Source organism: Lycium barbarum, chromosome 9 (assembly GCF_019175385.1).
Source record: "Lycium barbarum isolate Lr01 chromosome 9, ASM1917538v2, whole genome shotgun sequence".
Taxonomy (NCBI): domain Eukaryota; kingdom Viridiplantae; phylum Streptophyta; class Magnoliopsida; order Solanales; family Solanaceae; genus Lycium; species Lycium barbarum.
In genome coordinates this window covers 1,029,807-1,052,397 of record NC_083345.1, presented here as the reverse complement: position 1 = coordinate 1,052,397, position 22,591 = coordinate 1,029,807, and the positions used below count along the sequence as shown (strand labels likewise).

The 22,591-nt window shown below is 33.8% G+C and overlaps 2 protein-coding genes, 1 long non-coding RNA gene and 1 pseudogene across 4 annotated transcripts; 1 reads left to right on the top strand and 3 right to left on the bottom strand.

The window, feature by feature from the left end:
- Positions 1-1,459: 1,459 nt before the first annotated feature.
- On the top strand, positions 1,460-5,192 carry LOC132608889 (uncharacterized). 2 transcript variants are annotated; one of them, XM_060322666.1, is made up of 6 exons: positions 1,460-1,913; positions 2,158-2,370; positions 2,869-3,060; positions 3,183-3,266; positions 3,391-3,839; positions 4,524-5,192. In XM_060322666.1, the coding sequence occupies exons 1-6, from the start codon at positions 1,460-1,462 to the stop codon at positions 5,151-5,153; spliced, it is 2,022 nt and encodes a 673-aa protein (XP_060178649.1). In that variant the 3' UTR covers positions 5,154-5,192. The 2 variants fall into 2 exon arrangements, with proteins under 2 accessions (XP_060178649.1, XP_060178648.1); XM_060322665.1 differs by having other exon boundaries at positions 3,180-3,266.
- A 101-nt stretch (positions 5,193-5,293) lies between these two features.
- LOC132608890 (MACPF domain-containing protein At4g24290-like) lies at positions 5,294-13,231 on the bottom strand. Its single transcript, XM_060322667.1, has 7 exons — positions 12,693-13,231; positions 10,774-11,012; positions 9,551-9,749; positions 9,360-9,437; positions 8,518-8,701; positions 6,962-7,128; positions 5,294-6,205 (listed from the first exon to the last, which is right to left on the bottom strand). Exons 1-7 carry the CDS (start codon positions 12,954-12,956, stop codon positions 5,480-5,482), a joined length of 1,857 nt encoding a protein of 618 aa, XP_060178650.1. The 5' UTR covers positions 12,957-13,231; the 3' UTR covers positions 5,294-5,479.
- Positions 13,232-17,523: 4,292 nt separating this feature from the next.
- LOC132609292 (uncharacterized) lies at positions 17,524-17,970 on the bottom strand. The gene is made up of 2 exons (XR_009570788.1): positions 17,832-17,970; positions 17,524-17,625 (listed from the first exon to the last, which is right to left on the bottom strand). It is a non-coding gene; the product is annotated as an uncharacterized LOC132609292 (long non-coding RNA).
- A 993-nt stretch (positions 17,971-18,963) lies between these two features.
- On the bottom strand, positions 18,964-21,526 carry LOC132611305 (anthocyanidin 3-O-glucosyltransferase 2-like; annotated as a pseudogene).
- Between the last annotated feature and the right edge of the window lie 1,065 nt (positions 21,527-22,591).

Below are 22,591 nucleotides of genomic sequence, written 5' to 3'. Positions count from 1 at the left end.
ATGATTGAAAATTTGAAAAGTGAAGGATTTTGCTTATGAGTTATTCTTTCAAATCAAAACCAGTACGTGGTGTATCTGAAATCAAAATACAAACAAAAAGAGAGTTTGGAGGAGTAAAAAGCACATCCAAAATTTTATACTAGTTCGGCCAAGGTTATGCCTTGTAGGCTAACGTGTAACTTGTTTGGGACAGAGGCGAAGTTATTGTTGTTGTTGTTGGCCGAGATTATGCCTTCATTCTTCAGTTCCTTTGACTCCCAAGTGTTTTATTACTTTCGTCCGTGGCTTTTTCAATTATATGCAACAATATTTTTGGTCCTGCGATCACCATGAACAATTACAGAGACGGTTAAAATTTTCTTTCGCTCACCAACACTTTTAGTTGGGATTACTTCCTTAACTTGCATTTTCTTCGCATTGGGCTCGCCGGGAAGTCCCACATTGGGGGTAAAGCGCTCCCTAACAAAAGCAATTTCATACCCAGAGCTTGAACTCAAGAGCTAACTCTAACTGAGTGTGAAAGGAAACTTATTACTCAAACCACAATCCCTGTCGGTACATATTCTTTGCTTTCATACTTTAGGTGTTCATCATTCTTTATCAAAATACTACCCTATGTTTAGCTAGGAAAGTGAAATTATTTAGAACTTTCATTCCTTGGACATGAAGTATAAGTGTTGCTTTTTCAGAATTTCCACAAATAAAAATAATTTAAATAAGAAAGCAACTAAAGGTATTCGAAGGCAGTAGCTTTTTCTTATTGTTCTTCCAATTAGCAACCAAATTTAGTAACTTTTGCTAAAGAAGATACTTCAATCTCTTTCTACAGCAGCAAATGCATTTATTCTTCCCGGACTAATGTCATTCGTGTACGCAAATGTTTAACCATATCGAATAGTATTTAAGTAATATATCCACTAAAGATTTTTTACATTATCAATGTAATTTAATTTGTTATATAGTAGGTCAATTATTATTTTATTAGGTTACTAATTAATGCTTATTATAGAAATTTATCTGTAATTACTTTATATATAATCTAAATGTGTAAATATTTTTATCCTGTCGATTGATCAAACTTAAAATTCGAATAAGATTTAAGTTACACTCGGCGGTAATGTATTCATAATAATATCTTTCAGTATGAATGCATCACTCCTAATTTGGACTGCCGATTTTCCTCCACGGCTCAGTATTACTCATTCTTCAGTAATTTAATGAGTTAATAGTCAAAAACACACCTTAACTATTACTTTTTAGCGAGTTTCACACCCCAACTATCTGTATTTTCGAGAGCTGAACAGCTGCATATTTGGGTGTATTTGTGAAAAAATGATAATTCCGGTGTGTTTTTTACCATTATCTCTAATTTAAAGTGGCTGCAAAAGGTGATGGGGCCATGATATATTTCCATCACTTTTGAGTGGCTTATCTCATACTTTTTCCACAATATACAGTGATGGATATACTTACCACGCAATCCATTTTCATGATTTGTTTTCTCAAGGGGAAGATTCATACACACAGAAGTATAAGAAATCAGGATTATATAACTGGTACAATTGGAGCTACATGCCAATCTCATTCATCACAAATATATACTGAAAAGTATAAAATCACCAGAACGAAAGGAAGCAAAATGCAGAACAACTTCAGTGCCAAAGCAAGATGCAGATCAGCAGCTTATAAAGCTGCATCATCATCAGGAGCACCGCAGTCTCCCGAAGTTTTAAGCAATTTCTGGAAGGAAGAAGGCGTCGCCTCGATTGATAATAGGGGCGACACCATCCTTCACTTTCTTGCCGTAAACGGTAACTTGAAAGGTTTCGAAATTCTTGATCCTTTGAGCAGTAAAGATCTCGAAACTAGGAACAATAATGGAGATACACCGTTGCACGAAGCTGCAAGATTTGGTAATGTTGAAATGCGTGACCATCTCTAGAACACACTTTTATTTATTTAGTTATGTCTTCAACACGTTCTATCACGTGTGAATCTGATTCTGTATTCATGGGTCAAACACGCTCGAATCCAGGACCTCTTCCTTCTCTCATAGACTGAAATGTATCATATTGGAGTGTGACCTTCTAATTAAAAAGTTTAAGTTGTTAAAACTGAGATCATGCTTTTATTTACTTAATTATGTTTCGACGACAGGTAAAAAGGATATGGTGCAGTGGATTTTGAGAATTGAGAAAGACTTGGTTTTTGTGCAAAACAATTTAGGAGAGACACCACTTTATGTTGCAGCTGCAAGTGGGGAGAAAGAAGTATTTGATATTTTGGCAAACTGTGATTTCAGTAACCTCAGCATGAAGAGGAATGATGGAAAAACTGTGCTTCATGCAGCAGTAGCTCATGATTGCTATTGTAAGGTTTACACTAATGAACAAAAAGAAAATTTTCCTCACCGGGTGTCCGGTACTCGCTTTAGGCCCCATCTAATCTGAAGTCTTCCCGCGTAAGGTCCATTAAGGGTCAAGCGCTTCCTATCAGGAAATTTTTTATTACCAAAGCTTGACGCTGAGACTTCTGATTAAGGGCGGAGGGATCTTATCCATTAATAACGGTCATGTTATATTTCAAGAACTTCATTTTCATGGGTAGATATATATATATATATTGGTGTTCTACGTTTGTCAAGTATCCCACGTTGGTTGAGGAAACGGACAGTTGTCTCGTTATATTGTCCGAAATTCGTTTTTCTTAACATAAAAATATGTTGTTCTGTTAACTCAAAGTTGGGCCCCGAGAATGTTATCCACACATTAAATGTGCAGTTCTGGGCGTTATAAATCTCTTTATATGCTTTTTGGAAATACTCACCCGCTCAAACTAATTTTTTTTTTTTGTTTGTTTCGCATCTAGCAGATCTGGCAATATATATAGTGAATCGCTATCCTGAAATTGTGAACGAACGTGATGATGAGAATATGACTGCTTTGAATATGTTGGCTACAAAGAGATTGTCATTCAGGAGTGGATCCAACTACTTGTTTGCAGAAATAGGCAAAACACCTTCTGTTCCTGTTCAAATGATTGAAACTATCATCTATTCTGGTAAGCTCTACTTAATTTACTAGTGATTAAACTCACGGAACTAGGTATGTCGATTTTGTCACATTCAAGTAACTGAAGTTTACCCGCTATAACAGTAAGTCTAAACTTTATTGTGTTAGCAGGTATTCCATCGTTATATAAAGAATCAAAACTTGGCGCTAACATTGTTCGCGTTGAGAGGTGTTCGTTTACCAAGTCTCTATTAGGTACACTCCGACATCATCATCCATAATTTTGCGATTCGCAATTATTTTCCAGAGTAGGTTCAATTGGCCGAAATGAATTTCTCACTTCTATTTTTCTTGCATATTTGTATCTTGGTTTCTCCAGGTAATTCCTGGTTACAAGCTATTGATGAAGCAAAGCAAAAGCATATACTCGCACTAAAATTAGCAAAAATGTTGGTAGAAAAATATGAGTGCAGCTATACTCACACTGTGCCAGATCCACTAATACAAGCATCAAGAAATAAAATTGATGAGTTAGTGGTGGAAATTTTGCAAAAATACCCTGAAGTTGTGGAGACATTGGATGAAAAAGGGAGGAACATATTTCATATGGCAGCAGAGCACAAAAACAGATTTTTGTTTGATTATTTGCTCAAAAAAGTGGCTAGCAAAAATAGAATGCTGGCAGACATTGATGAAAATGGGAATACAATTTTGCATTATGCAGCAAATGTTGGGACACCATTTTATATATCAACCACAGAGCATATTGAAAGTGTGTGGTGTGTGATGTCTGTGTTAATGATGATGTGGGGAGTCCTTTGGTTTAAGGTAAGATGTTTAAACTTCACTTATTTCTTATTATCACTTACTATTTGTTTTGAATAGGTCCGATTCATTAAGATCTTGTACGAACTCTTGAAATTATTGAGTAGTTATCACTTAAAAATCCGTTGTGAATGTGACACTTTACAAATAGTAATTTACTATATCCACAACAACCGCACAACCACCATCACCGATTTTCATTTGTACATGCACCAATGCCAACTATCACCACCAGTCAACACCACTACTAGTCACCACTATCTAGCCACCACCTCCACCACACAATCCACCATTAACTAGAACCATTGACGACCACCTACATCACCAACCATCTTCACCGCCAGCCTCCACCACATAACCACCTCCACCACAGAACGACCACTACCACCAGCCGCCACCAATCACCTCCATTACCAACCACCTGGCCATCATCAGCCACCACCACGACCAACTAGCATGGCACAACCATAAACAAATGGTTTCATAAGCAAAAGTGCACAGGAGAAATGGGGTTGGTTTAACTTGGTATGTACTTTAATTTGAGACCAAAAAAAGTCCAAAATTGACTACAAGACCATGACTCTCATGCAAGAAGCTTACATATGTTAATTTTCACTTGATGCAACTCCAACAAAATACACCATCACTAATGTCTTGATAATTTCTAACTTAAAATTGTTCCTGCAGTACATAAAATACAACGTAAATCCATGCCTTCGGGATGTTAAAAACTCAAAAGGCTTAAAAGCAGAAGAGATATTCGAGAAAAACCATTTACACGTACGAAAAGAAGCAGAGACAGCAATTAGAAATCTATCAAATTCTACACTTGTACTTTCTACTCTCCTTTGTACCATCAACTTCGCCGCGATTTTCACGGTCCCCGGAGGTTTTGAAGAGAGAACTGGCCTACCTATTCTCCTTGACAAAGTACAGCAGGAACTATGGATGTTGATGTTTTACTTAGGTGCAGCACTTTTTAGTTCAGTATTCACCATGGGCACTCTATTATCATTTCTTCTTTGCAAGTTCTACAGCAGTGATTTCTACATATCTTTGCCCATAAAGATCATAATTGCTATTATTTCAATTTTTTATGCAACAGCATTTACAATCCTAGCCTGCCTTCAAGCCCTTAACCTTGAGAATATATTCTTGAACAAAGATGTTTGGTGGCTTATTATAGCTGTTTCAGCTGTTGGCTTCATTATGACTCTTATTTATGTAGACTTGGCATATCCTATCTTTGATTACATGTACTATTTGGTTTTTTATTCATTTTTTGTATCCTATAAGAGAGGACTACATGTAAATTGAAAGTTTCAACCACAATATATTGCAAGTTAATTTCAAGTATGGTCGCTGAACTTGTCCATTGCAACAGTAAGGCCTCAAAATTATTATTCTATGCCTCCATAATTTAGAATGTCTTAAATCTTTTTAAAGAAATGAAAAGGTAAAAGAACAAAGAATACTCCATTCCTTTCACTAATTTCTTTTGTACAATAGTATATATTTCCCTCCCCTGTTTGCCATTTCTTGGATAAACAATATGCTATATCATCAAGACATCGAAAGCTTAAGATTAAATGTAACCGGAAAAAATGGGACAAGGCTACCCCAAAATATGTACACAAATGAAACTATGATTCATTTAAGAAATCTAATAATGCAAACTTGACATGCAAACCTATCTTCCCGCCTTCTGTAACAAGCTTAGCAGCAGTTACCAACCAATGTCCAGGAGTGTCATATGGCCCTCGTGCAATCTCAGCTGTATCTACATACTTGAGCAGCTTTGTTGATCGAACTGGTACTGGGGGTCCATCCGGATATACACCCGAGTTAAGAGCAGCAGGAAGCTGCTTTGGTGCAGCATCTGCCTTTGTTCGTTGAGTGAACGTAAAAGTTGTGCTGATATTTGTCAAGAAACTTGACCTATGAGTACCCTCTGGTGTAGCTGCCCACTCTGTCTTTCGTATTGTGCAGTTGGGAAGATGGGTGAAAAGTAAACGCAGGTGAAGCACCGTCTTAGGCCACTTCCCTTTGCTGATAAGGTGGGCCCCAGTTACCACAAATACGCCACTTGTCTCGTCGCCTTGCATCCAGCTCGGATCATGCTTAACTACAGATGAGCACACATTGGAATATCTCTGCCATCTGATGGGTTCTAAAAATTGGTCGCTAGATTCATAATCATCGGACCCTCGCCACTGACATGGCTTGCGTAAAGTTGGGTTATTAGCACACTTGGATGCCATAATGTTTGGTAAACTAGAAAGATGTTGTACATGTATAGCTAGCTGGTTGCATTTCTTCCCTTCTAAATACAAACGCAAACCAATGACGGGCTTTTGACCACTTGTAACCTACAAGTTAGAAGAAACATGTTGGTCATCCGTTGTCATCAGGAACATCAATCTTCAGACTAGAGCCATTTATCGTTTAAAAAAAAAAAAAAAAGCACAAGATGGTATATGATTGTAGTCTAATGATTTTTGATTCTGGATGGTTAGACACTTTTCCATGTTTGAGCTTCCATTATGCAACCAGTGCATAAGAAGTAGGTGTGGCACAATTAGCCTATGAAAACATGAAACCCCCCCCCCCCCCCCCCCCCCCCAAAAAAAAAAAAAAAACCAAAAACAAATTGACCCATAGAAACCTTGTCCAAATATTTTCAAAAAGATTTTTTTTTATTTGATATTTTATATATAGCTATAGTAAAGAAACAAAATAATTTTACTAGGTACTTAAAATTATAAAAGAACAAACAAAGAAATTAAGACTTGGTAAGAATTGGTCGGGTTGGGTTATGACCCACTTTTTAGCCCATTTTAGCCCAACCCATTTCAACCCAAGTAATTTTTGAGCGGAATAGTAACCTGCCCATTTATTAACTCAGCCCATTTTGACCTGTCCAAATACAGCCCAACCAGCCCATTTGACACCCCTACTAGAAACCTTTCCATGTTTGAGTTTCCACTATCCAACCAGTGCATTAGAAGCCATGGCCAACCCAATTTTTCATTGAAACAAAGCACATATAGTCCAACTTTTCTTGTACTTGTAAATTTGTAATAAAGAAGTGGTCTTTTTGCTAAGAAAGCAACACCAAGAAGTACCTGGGTGGGGCTCACACAAAGCCTTGGGCCGAATAAACTGAACTGCAACGCAGGGCAAGATGCCACTCTTCTTTGATGACTAAGAGGCAGGTCGCAAAACAACGGTGCCCATTGGCTAGGAACTTGAAACTCAAGGAAACACTGTAAATCCTCTAAAGCAGGCTTATCTGAGGATGAAACCACACTACCGTCATCTTTCATGAGCAGAAATGAAAAAGATAAACTTGTGATTTTAAGAAATATGCTTGATACTAGAATTTATTAATAAACCAGGTTCCTCACATTTTCTATATGTAAAATTATTTCTTGTGCAAGGTAAGTAAATATGCTGAAGAATTCAAGAGGATGTCAAAGAGAGAGTAATCACAAGACAAAAGAAAGTGTCTCAGAATAAATGTACAAAACAAATTTCTATCAAATTGTTTCCATGTCACAAGACAGCCTTGTTTATCCACAGTAAAATACTGCAGAGTTAGAACTACTACTAGTTTACAAATAAATGCTCAACTATGAAAAGAAAATGATTAACACTACATGATAGCCAAAAAGGTACTTTGCTCTTTATGAATTTCTAAACATAGTGGAAAATCTCAACATTAATATTCGGTAAGAAAAATTAGGCCAAAGGAAATTCTTGAAATCTTTCAAAATCTCTAATTTGGACTTGCATGGACCAAATTTAAGATAGTTGTAGGTTAAAGTCTAATTTCTTCTGATCAGAAGAGGTGGATGCAAAAAGGTTACTTTAAGGTACCTTGGCTTACAATAACTTTTTTGCACTTCCATTTTTTGGCCAATCAGAACTAGTTGACTCTCATTTTTATCCAAACAGAAGTCTAAGAAGAACAAGTTGAACATCACCAAAAACTACACTGTTTGTACTACATTGAACAGCACCCATGTAAAAGTTTGACTTGCACCTAACTCATCATAAATCTAAAAAAGATTATAACCTACCCGAATTCATTAATGATTAATTTAGCTCATATTCCACAATAATGACTTGATATTAGTCTCTTTTATTTGGAAAACAAAAGTCCCACCTAAGTTAGAGCCTGTTTGGATGGGCTTATGCCTATAAGCTGCAAACAGCTTATAAGCTAAAAAAAATAAGTTGGGGTAGTCTAACTTATTTTTTTTGGCTTATAAGCTGTTTTCAGCTTATAAGCTGCTTTAGATAATCTAAGTCAAATGGGCCTCATTATTTTTTTGAGCTTATTTTAAGCACAAAATGACTTTAAGCTGGCCAGCCAAACACTCAAAAAAGCTGAAAACAGCTTATAAGCAACTTATATGCAACTTATAAGCCAATCCAAACGGGCTCTTAGTGTGCTTGATTGTTAAGGATTGACTTAGAACCAATTAACTATTACTGAATGCTATACAAATCCCTAAAACCCAATTAGAAAAAATATCTGCAAGAACAGTCTCGAAAACACGCTATTTATTTATTTATTTATACATAGAGAGGCAGTAATGCACCTTCTAATCTGATTATGCATAACTAATGGATAGGAAATGTGTGTCTTATCTACAAAAGACTATGAAATACTTACAGCGTAGATATAAATTTATCGCATGGCTAAGATAACCGCTTCCTGGGATTCCTGTTAGGAGCGAAGTAATGGGTACAAGTCTGAAGAGTATGCCATCAGGGTAAGCAGCCACGGTCTGAAGCCACTTCGAGTGGCTTTGTGCGAACACATCACCACCTCTTTTTGACCAAATTATAGTGAGACCCTGATCCACATTATCTGTTAATACCTTATCATGACTAGCACTTCTTCCATTTCATAAAAGAAAATAACAAAAATGGTCCCTTGTCTTTGAGGGTAGGTTCAAAATAGTCCCTTAAGTATGCATTGAACAGTTTTTGTCCTTTTAAGTTTGCCAAAAGTTAACACTTTTTGTCTCCGTTAAATATTACTGAACTCTGTCTGTCAGATTTGACGGGAACTACAGAAAAAATAGCAGGAACTCACATTTAGAGGTACACTTTTAGTTTATGCTATTTTAATTTATTTCTAAAGTTTGCTGCAACTTTTTTTTTTTTTTTTTGATCAGGTAAACAAGTCTGGTACAACTTTGTGAAGTGTAATTTCTGCTATTTTTATATCTTTTTAGTGTCTAGTGCAGTTTTTTTGTTGCATATTTTAGGATTTGATGGGTCTTTCTTGGTGTTTATGGTCAAACTTTTTATCATTGTCACTGCCGAATCTAACGAACATAAATTGTTATAGTATTTGACAGAGACTAAAAGTGTTCACTTTTGGCAAACTTAAGGACTAAAACTGTTCAGTGCATACTTAAGGGACTATTTTGAACCTACCCTCAAACATAAAGGAACATTTTTGTCATTTTCTCATTTCAGAACACAAAAATTCAGAGAGTGACTTACATCTTTGCTTGATGTCTCTGTTATGCTAGTAAATTGCATGGTATGTGACTGCAACATGCGACTGAATACCTCGGGGACCTATAGATTTGAAAGAGAAGTCCATCATAAATTGATTGGCTCAACTTATGTGCATGAATATTAGAACATACCCAAAAACAAATTAAGTGCATATTCTAGTGAGTGTAAAATACCTTCTTTTTGCCCTCTTTTGAAATCCTCTCAGGCAGAGGACTCGTTTCATCAGAAAAAAGACAATCTCCAAGATCATCCAAATGTGCTTTTAGTTCAGCAGAAGGAACTGCTGAAGATGATTTTTGCTTAACGCAAAGTAGGTCCTGGCCTCCAACACCCATACCCACAATTATGTGGGTCCCATAAGTCTGGATAAATCTGGTAAGAACTGTCAAATTAGAAATCACATGAAACGTAAATGCATCTCCAAACACTACCATACAGATGCACAAATACATCTGATAATCATTAATTAGGAGATCTGTTTTCCTTGAAGGACTTACATCAGAGAAGACAGCTCTAGAAAACTGAATTTCTTTAGAGCTCATATCTAAAATACTCTTAGCTACATGCCATTTAAGGAGGAACAATGCTACTTAATAGTACTCCTCTGTCCAATTTATATGACACTAGTACTATTTGGAGGCGCAAATGGTTCTTTGTTTGGCTACAAATTTTAGACAGATGTCTTTTTTTGAGTACAATGATTTTAGACATTTTTCAAATATTTATAAGTTATAGAATACTGTGACTTCTACTATGTTTGCGTAGTCTTTAACTATGTAAATTATATATATATCAAAAAGAAGAACTGAGGGAGTTGGTTTCTGTTTTTACACCAAAATTTAGATCTTTTGACATCATACGTCAAACCTTATCATTCTTTTTGGGTCAGAGGAAGTAACTTTAAAGATGCTTTTTTCCAGCTTTTCTGATATTCATCAGTGTCATTTATGAAATAAAATGGTTTTAAGACACCAATAACTGAAGGTGGGAGGAATTGCAGGATGCATGATCAATTATCAGAGGCTGGGCATGCAGCATGTCATCATTTTAAAACAAACAGATACCTGATATTTTAACATCAACAATAAAAGTATATCATAAAGAAAAGGAAATGAACAAAATGTGAACTACAATTGTTTCTAGTAGGTATATTCTTTCCTTATGATAATCTCATCCAAAAGGTTTATAGAAAGCAACTAATCCGAGGCAAGTTGATCATAGAGTTTTGCGCAATTTTGATATGACAAAAAGATAAAATCACAAATACATCAGTTAACAGATTTCCTCAAAGGCTATCTGACGATATTTTAAAAAATTGTGCTTTGCCTGTTAGAACTCACAAGCAGCTATTTGTCCAATTAAGCAAAGAAAGTACAGAGTGGAATGGAGAAGTTACCTGGATAAAGATGCTGGATCCCAATGCGGTGGAACAGCTTTCTTTACTTGGTCTTGGAGTACTAATGGCGATGCTGTCAGGTGTAAATAGTACAAGGAGACAAAATAACCATCAAAAGCCAGGTATTTAGCATCTGCTGAATCATTCAACCAAGCTCCGCTTAAATCAAAAATGGCATTTAGATAGCCCGATGGAACCTTTCCTTGAACCGATGATTTTTGATTAAGTAATGCTGACATCTGCAATGAAGATTTGAGAAAATGTTGGAGCAAATGAGAAAGCCAATAGCATGCTCAACAAAAAACAACTCTAAAGATGACTCTGATTTTTCTTTTCTTTTTTTCCATTGTCAATGCAGCAAAAAATATGTTTTATTATACCTATATAACAAATCTCGTTCTAAATTCACTCAAGTTTCACTTGGCTTCTTCTAGGTTTATAGTCCTATGAGAGGAAGTCGTTAAGGAAAAAAAAAAAGGAATTAAACAACGACAACAACATACCCAGTATAATCCCACAGGTGGGGTCTGGGGAGGGTAGAGTGTTTGCAGACCTTACCCCCACCTCGTAGAGATAGAAAGGTTGTTTCTGATAGACCCTCGGCTCAAGTAAAGTAGTTTGAAAAGGGAATAAAGAAATGAAAGCAGTAACAATAATGCGATACGGAAAGCAGTACATTACATTCAGTAAATAAAAAGAATTAAAGAATATATAAATATTTTCTTTTTCATCAAGTAAAGAGAAAACATTAAAAATATAAAATATATAAAGATGCCATTTTTTGGAACAGACCAGAAAGGAACGATTATCATATGAAATGAAACGAAAGGACTAATTGTTTTAAAACCTTGACAAAATTAATCAGTAAGATTTAATGACTCTACCCAACTTGAATTGGCCATCAGCGAGAATAATTAAGACCCCACAAGAGTTTTGTGGTTATAACAAATACACATTACTCCCAAACAAGTTGTGATCGGGCATTTCTTAAACAAGCAATTGCAATGGTCATTAGAACAACTTCTCTTCTTTTAGCACTCATTAAGCCAAGTGTTCGAGTGATCAATTTCATCTTAATTTACTAGCACAAAATAGTTCAATATACCATCCTATATATCACACCACCAAGAACATTTCATAACAAGATCGATCCTAGCACACCTCAAAGAAAAATTCTACAACACAATTGAGAAAATAAATTCACCAATTTAACCACACAACTTGTCTAAAAATTTGAACTTGATCAAATGCAACAATACACTTCCACTTTCCATCATAAATTCAAGAGCTAACGGTCAAAAATACACCTCAACTATCACTTTTTTCACAAGTTTCACACTCAACTATCAGTTGTTCCCTTTTCCTACCGGAACTATCACCATCTATGTATTAAAACACATCTCAAAGCTAACTAGGCCAACTGTCAGCTATTCCCTACCTGAACTATCACCATCTACTCAACTAGGTGAGTTTTAATGCATGGATGGTAGAAAAAGGGAACAGCCGATAGCTGGAGTGCGAACCTCGCAAAAAAAGTGATAACTCAGATATATCTTTTACCATTATTTCTGAATTCAACATGGAGAAAAAATTTAACTTACTTCACTACATTCAAATTAAAGCTACAAAACTAATTCACATAAGAACTTCATTTAATCCAAATCATACAATTAACCAAGCAAATAACCATTAAAAAAGGAGGGGTAAAAATGTCACTGATTAAATTCAAGAACATCAGACTTGAATTTTTTTCAATTGTGTTCGAGTTAATGGTAAAAAAACACACCTAAACTATCACTTTTTCGCGAGTTTCACAACCCAATTATCATTAATCCAAATCATACAATTTAAAAAAAAAAAAATCAACCAATTCAATAATAATAATAATCTAATTAAAAAGAGAGGGGTAAAAGAGTCACCTGATTAAATTCAAGAACATCAGACTTGAAACGAATATGGTCACCTTTGTCACACTTAATATTTTCAGAGACATCTGGAATAGTAACACCACTAGGTACAACAATATTTCTTCTATTCTTCTCATCCAAAATTACCAATCTACCCCCACCATTTCTACATCTTTTTACAAACTTTAGCCTGAAATCACTTGCAAAATCAAATCCACAACCCAAAGCTTCCATTGCTTTTACTTCAATTCTCTTCATATCAAATTCCTCTTCCATACTACCCCTTTTTTTTTTTTTTTGAGCTGAAAAAAAGTGGAAAAAATGGAAATTAAGAAGTAGACATATGGGGGTAGGGCGGTATAAGGGGGGGTAGGTAGGGTAGGATTTGGTCAGAAGTAGATGACGAGAGACGGAAAGGGAAGGACAACAGGTTTGACTTTTGACTAAATGTTTCCTTTGTAAATTGTTGACTCCATTTTTAATCTTCTTTCTGTTCTTTAAATTCAAAGTAGAAGAAAGATTAAAAGAGGAAGGAAGAAGGAAGTACCTTGATTAGGAAAATCTACATGTAAATTAAAAAAATTAATGAAAATTGAATTGAATGTGAATAATAAGGGTAAAAATGGATTTTCACCTTTAAAGTGAAACTTAGAATTATACTCTCTTTCATGACCGAAAAAAGAAAAAAAAATCCTATTCTCCCTTCGTCCAAAATAAGTAGTACTTCGTCCGTCTCAATTTTTGTTAAATTGTATGAACTTTGATTAATATTTTTAAGATGTATTTTTTCATTAAATTATATCAAAAAATTACAATTTATAGTATTTTTCATGTAGTTAATCTAGTTTAATTTAGTCAAATTGACTGTCCAAAAAAGGAAAGTATCACATAAATTGGGACGGTGGAAGTATCACTTTAGCAAAAAATCACGCTCATTAAGAAATCAATAAATAAAATGTGGAGTTTACTATATTCCCCTATTTATTAGATTTTTTTTTTAGAATTGAGTAATATTAAAGAGGAATATTTCTTTAATGCTAAAGGAATAGTTTGAAATATCAATTTTTATCTTGAATTTCTAAGATAACCTTTATTTTAGGAAAAAAAAATTCCTAAGTTGCGCATATTTTAGGACAGAGGGATAGGAATTATTCTTGAGGATTACAAACACTTCAATTATGAGAAGATGATATATAAATATAATAAAATAGAAACATGATATATAATTTGAAATAAAGATAGTTATCTACTACCTCACAATTATAAGTATTGAATAACTCTAGTTATCCCCCCAAAATTTGAATAGATAGAAAGAAATCAACTTAGCAGTTGTGTCTATTGAAACTGAACCAGTGGTCACTTTGTTAATTACTAAGCTTACACTCTTATATGCGAGTGAAACTTGAAAAGAAAAATCAATATTTTTTTTTCACTTGTATTCGGTATTGCTTTGCACTCAACTAAATTTAAATCGCGTAAAATCACTAAAGAAGTAATATCGAAAACTATTCCTCGACATGAAGATTACTCTAAATTGAAAAGTTTGTTTTTTTCTTTTTAGAAATTTGAAAGTTTAAAAAATAATGAAACATGATAAGAGCATAAAATAGTTGATTTTACTAAATGAAGAAAGGACAAATTAAGAATGATAAACTCTAACCATCCCAAAAAAGAAAAATCAGAGTAGGTGAATCAACTTTTTTTTATTTTGATCTAATTTTGCACATTGATTCGTTATTTTATTTTTTAAAATTAATTTAGAGAGATAAAAACTAACATATACTAAAGTATTATAAATCACAAATTTATAATTAAAAGCATTTAAAATGTTAAAAAAGTGCAACCAAGTTTGACTATTCAAATAGTAATAACTGCTGCTTCATATAAAATGTGTCAAAAGTATTAAGATGTCATGTTAACCAGTTGTTCAAATTAAATGAAAAATAATCCTCACCTACTTTTAGATAAGTGACTGTGGCATTTTATTTTTTTCTTTTCTAACCCCCTACTAATTCATTTCTATTTCCTTGGTAAATTAATGAAAGCAGAACTATCTGTGAACTTGGAAACATAATAATTAAAGGGAAAGGGTCAAATTTACCCCTCTACTATGAGAAAATGATTAAATTTACCTTCGTTATACTTTGGATTCAAATATACCCTTAATGTTAATAAAATGGTTCAAATATACCCCTCTACCGTTAAAATTGTCCAAGGTGGATGCTTAATCTCACGTGGCACTGCCTTTTTGATGACTTGATAATACATGGCATGCCGCCTCACCACTCTCCATCCATTTACCCACTCCCCCTCTTCTTCTTCCACCACCAGTGCCACCATCAAATTGACCATCATTTTCAGCAATTATACCTTCACTCAACCACCATGCCGAACTATACTTTTCATTTTAATCAAATCGTTGTATGACCATTTAATTGGAAGACTCAGTCACTCAGCAATTCCATTTGCTCAAGTAATTTAACTAGTATTTGAAAACTATTTTGACATTCAATCAATATGCATTTTCACGTACAGTCATCTTATTTTATCTAATATAACTCAAATCGAACAGAAACTAAGAATTATCATCTCATTTAAAAAAACTGCCAGACATTCAAGAACCATTTGACAATAACCGAACTCAAGAAATAGAGCGTCAATAAATCACATAATATGTGATTTCACGATACTAACTGAACTTACATTAAACACAAAGGAACCAAGGGAGAAATGGACCTTTAAAAAATGGAGGATGTCATGGTGGTGTTGATCGTGGCACTGGTGGTGAAAGAAGAAGAGGAGGAGGATTGGGTAAATGGGCGGAGAGTGGTGAGGTGACATGCCATGTGTGTCCACGTCATCAAACTGGCAGTGCCATGTGAGATTGAGCATCCACCTTGGATAATTTTAACGGTGGAGCAGGGGCGGAGCCAGCTTATGTCCAGGGGGTTCATCCGAACCCCCTCGGCGAAAAATTACAGTGTATTTTTAAAGTTAAAATTATTTTATTATGTATATATAATAGATGTTGAACCCCCTGACTTCTTCGTATATTTACCTTTTAGAATTTTTGAACCCCCTGGATGAAAATTCTGACTCCGCCACTGCGGTGGAGGGGTATATTTGAACCATTTAGTTAACGTTAAGAGTATATTTAGATCCAAAGTATAACGAAAGACAAATTTGATCCTTTTCACATAGTAGAGGAGTAAATTTGACCCTTTTCCCGTAATTAAAATACATATATTCATGAACTTGAGTTGGTAAACTAAATGCAGCTTAAAACATACGCACACAGAAGGACAATTTAGATTATTCTAACCCCTTAATAACTAAATTTCATGAATTCAAGCCTCGACACATAAAAAATAAAATTATTTACTCATCCTCAATTAGACACGCCTTTAAACTAATCGGTCAATAAACTTCGACTACTAACTGATCAACAATTTTAGTAGGCATTTGGTCATGAAAATCAAATATTTTTCTCTTTATTTGAAATTTTGAAGTTAGAGTTAAAGATGAAGTTGTGTTTGGTTATACTTTTTGCAAAGAATAATTGGTTATTCGAATGTATTAAAAGTGAAAACAGGGTTTTAGTGTTTTTTAAATTTCAAATACAACTTCAAGTTGTATTTTTAATGACTAAACGCTCATTTTCAAATAAGTAAAATTCAGAAAAAAATCAAAAGTACTCATGGCCAAATGAGTCTAGTGCGACGTGTGAATTGAATCTTTTAAAAAAAAAAAAGTTAAGCAAGATATGTGTGCATACTCATTTTTAACCAATCATTTTAAAAATATAATGAATTTCATGACAAAATCTTAAAGCTAGGATCATAATCAAGCTAAAATTCTGAATCAGCTTCAATATATAATTAATAAAAATAAATAAATGGGGCTTGTAGAATTTTCAAGAACCAACAAACCGTGTGGCAAGCTTTGTCGAATAGTACTTACGTGGGGCCCACTAGGTGGTTGATGAAGTGTTGACTGTTTGTTGGTGAGTCAGCAATCTCCTACTTTTGCTTTGATTATTTATTTTATTTATTCCTTTTCAAATCTCACCTGCTTTCTGCTTTCACTTAATTAATTAAAATATTAACATTAAAAAAAAACATTAATGGAGATATGGATTACTCCATCTAATTAAAAAAACTATGCACATTATCTTTGTCTAGTTCAACTATGAATCAATGAAGATTGCATATTCTAAGAATAAGAATATTTCCTTTGATAACATGTAGGTTAGACCATTCAAATTAGTTGGAGGTATGTGATTAAAATATAGGAAAAAAACTCAAAGTAAGAGCCAAATCACCAACATGAAATTTGTTGTGATTTTTGTATCTACCTCTGGTGGTTATGGATATATAATAAGGTATATATAGTTGCAAGTTTCATGATGATATTTATTACTTGAGAATAAATATACATTTGATTAAATCAACTAGCATTATTTAATTTTTAATTAAATAGGTGTCAATTAGTTGTGTGATATAAACGAACAACAAAGAGAAAAGAAAAATAGCAAGAATGCAAATCGAAAAGTGAAAAATCTCCGGTGGTGAGCGTTTTTTTTTTTTTTTTTTTTTTTTTTAAATAAGTCTTACATGATGAAAATTTGAATTACTGTACGTCTGTACCCCATCGTCATGAGTTAGATCTAACAGTTAGCCAAGAAAAGAAAATAATGAGAGTGCAAAAGAGAAAAGTATGATCTCTAATAGCGAAGGCTTCCTCCTCTAATAATTTTTATGCAACACAAATCTAAATTAGTAGACTAACGGTACCGGATATCAAATGACTATACCAAATGAGACGGAGCAACACGAGACCTTACCCCATCATCATATGAACTAGATCTAAGGGTTGGCCGGATCCTGACTCATCCCATTATCACTATGGAGTGTGACAGGATAAATATTGAGCTTTGGAACCAAATCTGAATTAATCAAACTAGTAAATTACAAATACATATGAAATGGTTAAACAAAAAAAGGCTCATCTTATCTAATCTGACCTATTTTCACTTGTTAATTTCAACTCCCATTTTCAAATAAGAAAGGGGGGGGGGGGGGGGGGGGGGGGGGAGTAATATGGATCTTTTGAAACAATAAATTTTTAAAAAGTAAAATTAATCATACTTACTCAGAGAAAAACTTGAAGAACGTCCTCAATCTGCCAAAGCTCTCCCTCTGGCTTATAGAAAATAATCAAATATCACACATCATAAGCGTATTTAAATAAGATTTTTTTTTATTAAGCATTAAATAACAGATGAGTCAATGAGAGAAGGGTAGTGAATATTGACATGAATGAATTTAAATATAGATTGACTTTAATTAAACTGGATTCTATTCATACAGTTGGTTATATGTTGAGATATAGTTTTGTCATTATAATCCTAGGCTTAGCATTTAATATCAGTGTAATCTTTGACCATTTCTCCTCCATTATTTTCTTAAGAGATGACTATATAATTTACTATTTTCATCTATAGAATAGAATCTTTATGAACTATTTCATATTCTTAGTTGCAGAAGGTTGAAAAGTTGCATTCTACAGTTTGTTACAGGTCTACATACTGGCTTTCTCATTTGTTTTTATTTCCTTTTTCTGAAAATAAATAAAGAGTACTAACTTTTATTGAGGAAAACAAAAGTTAATCATGCATTGAAGATTTTAGGGGTCGGTTTGGACTTTGGTTGATGTAATGAGGACTAACAAAATCTCCACATAAAACTCTGTCATTATTACTGTAAGGGATAATTACACTTTGTACTTTAATTATTGATGAAATCTGAGTTTTGTTCTTCTCATATTTGGCTAAGTATATCCAAATGCAATTAACTAAACTACATATGTTTTTTGTCCCTTTATATAGGAAATTTGTGATATATATACTATTATTAGAACTAGATTACCTTCAGAAGTATAACAATGCAAATTTAACATAACCAGTCGATAATTAAGTGGTATAGCATTTAATAATTCGTTAAATTTGTGAAGTCTTGCAGTTAGAGGGATCAAAAGTGTACATATTAATTAATTAAAGATGAAATGTGTTTATCCAGAAATCAAAAGGACCAAATTAAAATTTGAGATATCTGAGGGACTAAAAGTGCTAATTTCCCTTAATATAGTGGTGGTTATTATTTTCATTTCCTCATAATTTATGCAATATTATGCGATTCGAACGTGGAATAAGAATATCAACAATATATGGATTAAAACATAAAAATGGCAAAATTCTCCACAACAATGGCAAATGAAATTTTATGTTATTTAAAAAGTAAAACATATTATAAATTATACATCATATATATGAACCAAATTCCAAATTACACATTGTTTATTGATGGTGATGTATCAAACCAAACATTCAACAACATATCAATCTTTCCATTACAAATCTATATGCATTACTAATCTTTGCATAATTCCTCTTGAGGAAGGTGGGTGATTAAATCCTTAATTAAACATCCAAGAGACTTATGAGATGATCCACCTTCCTCCATTGCTACTCTACTCTTCTCCTTCATTTCCTTGATTTTTTTCCTTCCTTCACTCTCTTCACTTTTTCTCATCAACCTTAATAAATCACCTTCAATTTCGTCAGCACTCACTATATCAACTTGATTATTTTTCCCCTGAAAACCAATAACATAGTCCATTTTTATCTCCTCGCCAAGTCCTAATTCTTTCACCAACAAGAATGCATTCATTTGTTGTTCTGCATAGAGTGGCCAAGTTGCAATTGGCACACCAAAATGTACACTTTCTAGTATTGAATTCCATCCACAATGGGACACAAATCCTCCTATTGATGGATGAGATAAAATTGCTACTTGTGGTGCCCATCCTATAATTTTTCCTATTTCTTTTGTCCTCTCCAAGAATCCTTCTGGTAACACTTCTTCATAGTTTTTGTAATCACTTGGCATATCAAACTTCCCCTTTGGTGGAGATCTTCTTAAAGACCACAAGAACCTGTTTGAATATAACAATAGAATGACAAAATTAAAGAAAGACTTAAAAGAGGCATGAAAATAATCTTATCAAAAGAGATATAAACTGGATGTAAGTTGATTAAGAAAATACAAATAAATTCTAGCAGGAACGACAATATTGCATGTATATATATTGTGGTGATTGTTACCACTAGCCACCCACCACCGTTACCATAACTACTAATCACTCCAGACAATTGCTACCATCAGCCACCACTATATATCGCTAACCACCGGTATCAATCATCACCATCATTACTAGTTATCAGTATCATCCACCACAATTATCAGCTGCCACCATCAACCACCAACGTTAACCACTACTATCAGCTACACCATCATCACTAACCACTACGTACCCACAATCACCACCATTAACCGATACCACCACCAACAACGTAACCACCCAGGCGGTTGGTATATAAGTTGTAATTTATATGAATTTTATATTTATTAATTTTTAAATTAAATAAAAACAAGTTTTTACATTGAAATATTGGAAAAACAAATATTTTTAATTATCTAGTGTTCATATCTTAATACAACATCTAAATATTTATACGTGTATTAAGATTCAGACGTTATAATCTTATTGAAAATGCTTGGGCCCTTAGCGGACTAAAGCTTATAAACCCCTTACAAGAAACTTTTTCCCATATTCTAAACGAATGTATCCCCCTTGACAAATACTACAAACTAGTGGTGACTCTTAACCAGACGTTTCAGGTCTAAGCTTGGAAAAAGTTCCTAGTAAGAAGGGGTTTCTCCTTTAAATAAAGGCTCCATAAGCAAATTCCGATCGAATTAACCTAATTATGGCAGGTGAATTCCGAATGTCAAATGATTAAAAAGAACCAAATATCACAAACTACAAGTAATAGTACCTGTGACAACTATGCTCCAGTGCAGTTGCTATTTCTTTGATCTGTTCTGCTTCAAAGCTTCCCATACTACCAAAGCACAAAAATACTACAGATGAATCCGGCTGTTCATCCAACCAATTTATAATGATTTTAGCTTCTGATATACTATTTCGACCGTTACCATTTTCATTAAAACTTATTATTGGACCAACTGGATAAATTTTTGGAACAATCTTAGAATCCAATAGAGCCTGAAGACAAAACGATTCCAGCTCGAAAAAAGTGTTAATAATAATGCCTTTAGTCTCTTTAAATCGACGAATTCCATCAAGGAACAATGTTGACGAGGTGAGTCTTGAATCTAATAAATGCTTAGGCAAAACTTTAGTAGGACATGGATTTTTAAAACCCAAGATTGATTATTCTTCATTAGAGTTTATATACTTAGACGTGTCTAAATTTTGTTCTTTTCTCAGGTTTTCGAAATGAAGACATAAGCCAAGGAAAGCAGCATTCGAGGAAAAGAATATATAACTCGGGACATTTAACTCGTTGGCTATGTCAATCATCGAGGTACAAAACATGTCAAGAATGAAACCGGAACAAGAAATGTTTTGAACATATTCTCGTACGTTTGATTTGTGTCCATCGATGAAATCATAGAGGAACGTCTCAAGGTTACTCAAGAATCCAGACGATGTTTTTTCGTCTAGGGAAACATCGATGAATTTCAAACGAGGTTGAGAAGTGAGAGATTGAATGAAGTTTTGAACGCCAAATTCTAAGGGAAGTTTCATTATGAGGACGGATATGGAGATATTTTCATCTCTATTTAGGACGAGTTTTGCAAATTCGATGGCTGGCACGAGGTGACCCCATCCAGCTAAGGGAACGAAAATTAGCTCGGATTTCATCGTCAAAGAGGTTTAAATTATTATATGTTGCTAGTATATTTATTCTCAGTATGAGACTTGATGTTTGTTATTTAAAAAATGTTCAGTGCGGGTATAGTAGAGTTTATAGAAGTTTCTCATCACTAGAAATTGATAGAATGTTAGAGCAATTTTGACAAAAGGAAAGTTCAAGTGTACATAAATCTAGAATTTGGATAGGTCCTTTGTAAGAAAAGTATTGGAACGTGGTGGATAAGTCCTTTGTAAGAAAAGTATTGGAACGTGGCAACTTAGCTAGCAAGACAACAAGCTAAATTTCAACACATTATTGATTGTTCTGTTTTTAATTTAGAATCAAACCAGAAATCATTTTGCATGTACTACAGTCAGATTTTTTTATAACAGTCATCTTTTCTAACAATATTTTATCATAATAATCATATTTTATGTGAAATCGATCATTCATGTCATGCTATGTTACATGTTACTCTATAATATTATTTCGCTATAGCAGCAATAAAATATTGAAACAAATGATACTTGATAATAGAGAAGTTTGACTGTAGAACCAAAATGGTCAACATCGCCTCTCGGTCAAAGATAACCTTACTACTTGGGGGGACTCTTGGTTAAAAGGCTCATTTAAGTCTTCTATCTAATTAAAAGGGTTTCAAGTTTTTTTTCTTAGTGAAATGACCCACTTTTTAGATTAGGTAAAAAACTCTAATTTAGTTGTGATTTAGATTTTAATTATTATGTCAGATTAGTACCCATCTTTTATGAACTACAAATTGGTCCAAAATCAACAATAAAAAAACAAAAACAAGAAAAACCTCCAAAATCTCTTTCAACGTCTTTTTTTCTTCTTTCTTCTATTGTTCTTCTTCTTCCACTCTCAATCTACCCTCTATGCATATGATTGTGTGTTATTGAGGTCCTAAAACTCTTCTCTTTTTGGTGAAGTTAGTTTCAACAAGCTATATTTGGAGAAAGATGGTGTTAAAGTTTTAAAGAAGTAGTCAAACTCAATTTAAATCCGATTAAAGACTGTTTTGGAGTAGCATTAGCGTGGGCTTCTGTTAAAACATTGTATCAAGACCTCAGTTTGAAGGTAGACAAATGAATTTTATATATTTGTAAAG

What these genes read in the sequence shown, in the direction of transcription:
- LOC132608889 (XM_060322665.1), top strand. Translation starts at nt 1,460, where the DNA reads ATGGATATACTTACCACGCAATCCATTTTCATGATTTGTTTTCTCAAG. An exon ending in AGTAGCTCATGATTGCTATT is followed by an intron (nt 2,371 to 2,868) that starts GTAAGGTTTACA and finishes TTTCGCATCTAG; the next exon opens with CAGATCTGGCAATATATATA. An exon ending in GTTTACCAAGTCTCTATTAG is followed by an intron (nt 3,267 to 3,390) that starts GTACACTCCGAC and finishes TGGTTTCTCCAG; the next exon opens with GTAATTCCTGGTTACAAGCT.
- LOC132608890 (XM_060322667.1), bottom strand. Translation starts at nt 12,956, where the DNA reads ATGGAAGAGGAATTTGATATGAAGAGAATTGAAGTAAAAGCAATGGAA. An exon ending in CAGAGACATCAAGCAAAGAT is followed by an intron (nt 8,702 to 9,359) that starts GTAAGTCACTCT and finishes AATGTGGATCAG; the next exon opens with GGTCTCACTATAATTTGGTC. An exon ending in GATAAATTTATATCTACGCT is followed by an intron (nt 7,129 to 8,517) that starts GTAAGTATTTCA and finishes TTTCATCCTCAG; the next exon opens with ATAAGCCTGCTTTAGAGGAT.